Genomic DNA, 7,053 nt, shown 5'->3' on the forward strand with positions numbered 1-7,053 from the left:
CTAAGTCTTCTCAATTTGTATGTCTGCAAAAGGAAGAGTTATATGAAAAAAAAATCAAACTTCAAAAATATAAAATAACAGAGCATTTATTCGATTTGTGTCTCTTTCTCAGAGGTACCAAGAAAAAATCCTTTCATTTTCAAAACAAAACATCAAAAATAATAAGAAGGTCAAACAGAAACAAAATGTGATCGTGGTAAGAAATGGTAGTTTAAATACACTGGAGGTTAGTGTTTGGACAAATGCAGTGAAATGAATACAACCTAACAAATACAGAGAAATTGCTGTGACTTAGATCATCACTTCTTTTAAAATCCAATACAGTGCCCCATCTGTCATTCTCTCTGGCAGGATAACCCCAAGCCCTGGCTGTTTTGTTCAGAGATCTATACATGCTTGCCTTTCTTTAGTTTTACAGTACTAAAGTTTTGCAGGGAAGGATTTGGGAGGCAATTTAAGTTCTTTTAAAAGTTAGAGAGAAAGTAAAAGAAAAGCTTCAATAACTTCACCCTCTTTTTCCATGCCACAGTCTGTTTCATGAGCTTTGAAGACTCAGTTATTTATTTTCCTGCTTTGCTGAGACAGAATCTCATAACTTGTTAAAGTTTGAGTGGCAATGATGAGCTAAGGCCTCCCTCCCCACTATCATCATCATCATTCCTCCAGTTGTGCTGTCAAGACTTCTAATGGTCATTAAATGTGAGGATAACAGATGATTCGCTCTGTGTGAAATTTGCCACTATTTTTACCGTTATCATTTATGCTTACATTTCAGCTCTTCATCTTCAGAAGAAGAACCTCTGCAGTCATGCACGTCCTTATCTTTCGACACTCCTTAAAACAAACCACACACACAGATAACAGTCAGCACAGATAAAACCATTCATGCAATGATGAAACTTTGTTAAACTTGTCTTAGGGCTTCCAAGAAGCATATGACTTAAATTAGGAAAGATACTAATATCAAATACTGTGTCTGTTTTGGACAAGCATTTTTAAAATAGGTTTTCTTAAGGAAAAATCTTAACTGTCTGTATGGACTAACTTGCAGAGAGTAGTGTATTTTAAAGTGGTCTTTAAAGAAAGCCAAACAACATATAAATAATAATAAAAATTTTAAAAAGCCATCAGTAGAGAAGAGTAAAGTATTTTAGTCTCTTTTCTCTATGTAGGTATTAACTCTATTCCTTTTCCTAAAAATAGTGTCTGAACAGGAGGGAATAAAGTGTCATTGCCACCATTAGAGAATAAATTCTCAGTTACGGATTTTTTTTTTAATTATTTCCATAAGACACAACTGAGCTAGATTTATGCCACAGGTACATACTTGCTATATGAACTGATGATTTTGCCAGACAAGTCCACAGTCCTTATTTGCTCTAGCTAAAGAAAATAAGAGAGAAAAGTCAAAATGAAAGGAAAATACTCATTTTAGATCTAGTAAGGGCTTAAGCACGCTTGTGGGAAGGGTGCTCTTAGCATAGTATAGTCACTGGTTCTCAAAATTCTCCACCTCTTCAAGTCTTCAGTGCTCACAGTCTGTCAGTTTTCCTTCCTATTTCCTTTCTAGACAGTTTGCAAGCCAAAACTCAATTGACACTATCCATTAACATAACTGAAATGTAATTGCTCAAATGTTTTCTCGTTATATATTTTCACCTAACATTTGAGCATGTTGGGCAATAGAGAACAAAAAGGGAATCACCTTCTTAGTGTATTCAGTGGGAAACAAGCCCATTTTCAGAAAGGCTCTGCTCTTGAAGAGTTGCCTGTCTGGTCATCTAGGTCAGCTTGAGTTTTAAAAGAAAAATGTTGTCAGTACTATTTTAGCTTCTGAATCAATTCTTAGTTTATGACACTTACATACATACAACATAATCATGTTAGTCATATATAATTGTGTATACTATCACATAGACAAACATGTGATTAATAGTACTTATGCAATGAAGGAAATTCCCAACCTTTGCTGAAATCCCCAGACAGGAATCTTCTGAGAATTCAAGGATATTGCTGTTCCCTCTTCCACTTTCATGTTCTACTCCTGTTCCTATCATGTTCCTAGGAGTTTATTCTTTGGAACTTAGGCTTATGTACAGCCTTTATGTAGCCTGCCAGTGTTACCCACAAGCCTGCTAGGCTTCACAAACACCTTTCCCAGGACGTTTCCATAGCACCTGTGCAGGAGATGAATTTGTGACCAGAAAACTGAATATCCACATTCAGTTCTCTTTTGCATTTATTTTATGGAGTTTGAAAATGAAGGCTCAGCATAGTTGTTGTTGATACACCTTTTTGTGTCGTTTCCAGCCAGAAATGAGAGCTTTTTCTGACTTTCACTAGGGAAAAGAGAGCTGGCAGACAGGAAAATCGCAGTCCTATTATATAGACTGAGAAAGCACATGTCTTTTGGTGTACAAGCTTTTGAGAAGACTCTTCAACCTGTGAATTACTCCCAGCTTAATTTTATGACAGCTACCTATTTATATCCACTATAAGATTTGAGCGATTCAAAAGCAGCACTTAGTTCTCTTTTTGTTCAGTTTTTTGGAGCATTTCTGGTAATGTTTCACAAAGTCACGTGGGTGTGATATTATAAAGCTGAAAATACTGTACCAATGCTCCCCATACTCTGTCTATTCATACAGCTTTACAGTATATATATTTATATTTATTAAAATTACAGGATAAAATTTGCTATAATTAGAGGATAATTAGAGGAAAAATTCTGGCTAAGCAGAGAATGTTCAGCAAATCACTCTTTTTCACATTTTTAAATGAGCTCCTATGGATGTTCTGAGGTCTGCATGACTTTACAGAATGTGTTAATATGAAAAGCAAAAAGGTACCACTGATACTAAAATCCTTAAACAAACCCTTCTTCTCCCAAGGAAGCAGAAGGATGATGGTCAGGGCAGGAAAGTATCTATTTCAGGTTATACAAACATATCAAACTTAAGAAAAAAAAAAAGAAGAAGAAGAAGAAGAAAAAGAAATAGTGCATGAGCATGGTGTTGCTTAGATACTTTACAATTACATCTTCAGGACTTTCCTCTGGCTTGCTAGCAAATAAAAACAAATTAGCACTAATACTTAAGCTGTTTACAACTGTGTGATGCTGATACTATCCAATCCAAGTCAGTCAAGTGAGCAGAAAATGTGAAAAACCTAACAACGAAATGAAACAAGTGGTACCAAGCCACAGTGGGAATATCTTGTGAAAAAAAACAACTTTCAGACTGAAGACTGGACTGATCCCTTCATATGTAATGTATCATTTTTTATAGTATTTTAACAGGAATGAGGATGTATCTATAGTTCATAGAACAGATAATCAGATAATAGATCAGTATAGTAAAAAAATGCTAAGAAACCTGAAGTGCCCTATTTATTCTGAGCATTCAGAATAACTTTTATTTCTGGTAAGTTCATAAACCATACTCTGATGCTTCAGTACAATATTGCATTAGTCATATTGTTCTACCTATGAGAAGAATTAATAGAGATGCATAATCAGATGACCTAAGTGTGGTGGGCAACCCATTCCACTCTGCTGACCTAACAGGTCATATTGATTGAGTCAGATAAAGAAAAAGAAAGAAACAATGTGGTGAAAAACAAGTAGTTTCATTGTAAAGGATCTAAGGAGTGTTTTTATGATCTCATCTCACCTTTGCGAAGATGAATCAACAGGAAACATTATAACAACTTAGATACACAAAAATAAATATCTTGAATGTACCTTTCCTTATACAGACAGTAATTGACATTGATCCAACGAGGACACTCACAATGAAAACTGGCCAAAAAAAGTGCCTGCTCTCAGTCCACAGCACGTCATCAGCTGAATCTTCAAGAAATAGGAGTAGATGAAAGGCATTGCAGAATTACATAAGCTTCTCCCTTTTTCATTCATTTTCATTATTATTTTTATGATGATAATTGATGTGATAACAGCATTTTAGATTCTATCTGAGGCTGACGTGCATTCGAATGTACGTCATGCATGTACGAATGTTATATAACAAATATTAGATAAACATTATCTAACAAATTCCTATCTGTCTTTGCTTCCTGCATTCCATTGGACAGTGCCTTTCCTTCCATCACAAATCCTGCTTATCACCAAGGTACAAAGTTTTATACCCAGCTTAGTGTCCTTCTGACAAGACTAGAGGAAACAGCTGTTTGACAAAGTAGAGAAGGCGTCATTTTGTTCTGGTAAAACTTTGAATGCAAAGGATATGCTGCTTCCTCAAGCCCGGATGCCTTTCTTATCAGTACTGAACTTGTCTTTTCTCCAGCCTTTGAAAGGATGGCTTACCTTCCCTAGTCTCAGTTCCTGCTTCCACCCTGTCAGTCACAAAAAGCACAGGCATTTTTAGCAAGATGTTGAATTTATATATGCCCACAGCCAAAGCTGTCATGGCAGGAAAAGACAAGGTTTTTCAAATGTTCAAAAAGACCAGGTTGTTGACAGAATCATTTCTGTCATATCATAATCAAGACAGAATTTTTTTTAAAGCATGCTTAATTTATATGAGTCTCCTTTCTGCTCATCCAGTGATACGCTTTTCAAATAATTGATCTTTTTTTGATAACAGTTTAACACTCAGTTTTCACATAAGTTGTATAAGAATAAGTTGTATAAGATTCCCACCTTTGAATTATTAGTTCCATCCACAGACGCATAATGACAATGTGTTGGTACAGTGGAAGCATACACAGTTAGCAAAACTCAACAGCACAGGTATTCCTTTTCAGTCTTTCCAAAATTGGATAGGAATATGAAAGAAATAACGGCTGATTCAACTCAGATAAAATTACATAATATCTTGAAATAAATTACCATAAATGAAATTTAGAGTAGTTACCTAGTATGTACAAAGTCGCGGATGTATTTTCTTGAATCTCTTTATTCCAGAAGATGCAACGAAAATTTTCGTGAGTTCTGTTTTTGATTGTGAGAGTACTCGTCACACGATACAGCTGATCACTTCCAGTTTCATAACTTGTATTTGCCTTATCAGTCAAATCCTGACACCCTCCATTTTGCCACATCACCTCAGCTTTTGGGTATCCTTCTGATTGACAAGTTAACTTCCACTCTTTGTCTCCCGTGCTTATCACTTCTTGGGTTATCGTTCTGTAAGGAGCTAAAGAGATGGAAGAAGATCTTTACCCGGAGAAAGCCAGAAGAACACCATCTATTAGCAAGATACCCTTTTCTTATCCCCAGCTTCCTGGCCACAATTCTATGCATTGGTTTGGTTTTTGTAAATAATGCTACTGCTAGGGAAAGTAAATATTACTATTGTGTGTCTTTCTGTAATTGGGGGTACAGGGTATATTACAGTGTTGACACAATGTTGACACAGCTATCTAAATGGCATTTGCCAGACTGTTCCTCATATGCTAGAGAAATTAAGGGGAGCATATGGATTCCACCTAGACAACACAAGGTCATACAGTGATGCAATGGTCACGAGTCTGCTGCTGTCTCTGGGGAGCTTTCTTGAAATGCTAATGCAAACAAGCACTTCTGCCAGGACTGCCCCAAAATCTTCCCACAGTATCTTAGAACAGTGAACCTCCTGCAGTAGAACTCTCACCCTGAACTTTCAGATTGATGGTCTTGTAGTCAGCTCCCCCGTACTCAACAAGGCAATGGTAAAGCCCCGCATCTTTCAGCTTCACGTTTCTGATCTGAAGGAGAGACCGCCCAAAATCCAGATTCTCTTTCAACAGCTTTATCCGTCCCTGAAAATCACTGTGCTGACTTCCAGAGTCTTCCTTTCCTTTGAGGAGTACATAAACATCCTTTCTAACTTCATCTTTTTTTTCCCAGATGATGCTTAAATCCCCGAACTTCAGTTTTCCATTCACTGGAAATATACATTCCATTGTCACATTGCTGCCAAGTTCCACAGTATAGAGCGATTTGGGAGCTTCAACTGTGAACAAAGCTGAGAAAGAATATTTGAAAAAAACTTAATTTTCTGTTATAAGCCTTATTTTGAAAGCCATGCTTAATCAATATCTATTATATATGTTTATATGACATTTTGAGGACCAAAAGTATCTGCCATGTTCTTGTTGAGTTTTTTTGCGTGCCCTTTCGCAATAACAATCAGGGCTGTTTATGCCTGCAGACACCTGCTTTGTGCAGGTACTCAGTATGTACTAAGAACAGTAGCATGTGTGCATCCACCCCCTCAGCTTTCAGAACATAACTAAAGTAACAGGCAACTGTTAATCAACTGTTAATGCCTCTTGTGAGAATGTTCTGTTTATAGAAGTGCCAGTTCCTTTCTCCAGGGATTTTCAAGAACATGTAACAAATCCCAGACCTAACACTGCCAATTTTGCTGAAGGCAGATAGTATCTTGCCTCCATGATGTCTATATTGAGATGCTGGCAGGGATTTCAAGCCTACATCAAAGCACTCATACTAAGCACACAGATCTTGTGTAGCGTGGAAGCCTACAGTGAACTTTTTATTTAAAAATGTTCAGATAAATAAATAAATAAATAAACAAATAAGCACCTGCAGGAAAACAGAAATTACAATTTCCATGCTTACACATAGAAGGAAACAAATGGTTCTATTACTTCTTACAATTCAGCTTCTTACCATTTAGGGAGTGCCAGCAGAATAGAAACATGTGCAAAAGCAAAAGCTTTTCCATCACGTCAGTAGAACCTAAAACGATAATGGATGAACATAAATATTTGCTTATTTTCTAACTTGCACTATAAAATACAATTCACAGCCACCGTGCACAAAGAAGTGAACACAAGACACTGAATTCCACTCTAGCAAAGGCATGACAGAGTTGCATGTGTGACTGCCAAGTGAGGCAGAAACCTCCATTGGCAGGTTCAGAGAGAGCACCTGATTTTATTTCCTGTAAACACATTTGTTAATTATGGCAAAACATGAACCTTATCACTATCTGTCAAATAGTAAATGAATACTCACAAGTACCCAGTTGTTCCTACAACCCACAGCAGGGATAGTTTCTCCCGATGGGAAAAGAAGGGAGCAGTTCT

At 36.7% G+C, this 7,053-nt stretch overlaps 1 protein-coding gene across 1 annotated transcript; it reads right to left on the reverse strand.

The window, feature by feature from the left end:
* LOC306956941 (programmed cell death 1 ligand 1-like) lies at positions 1-6,689 on the reverse strand (the record flags this gene model as incomplete). Its single annotated transcript, XM_079548272.1, is given in 8 exon segments — positions 1-23; positions 769-834; positions 1,328-1,363; positions 1,366-1,383; positions 3,743-3,850; positions 4,875-5,156; positions 5,613-5,966; positions 6,635-6,689. Coding segments are annotated over 8 exon segments (942 nt in total).
* Positions 6,690-7,053: the final 364 nt, after the last annotated feature.

This window comes from Tetrao urogallus, assembly GCF_951394365.1.
Source record: "Tetrao urogallus genome assembly, chromosome: Z".
NCBI lineage: Eukaryota > Metazoa > Chordata > Aves > Galliformes > Phasianidae > Tetrao > Tetrao urogallus.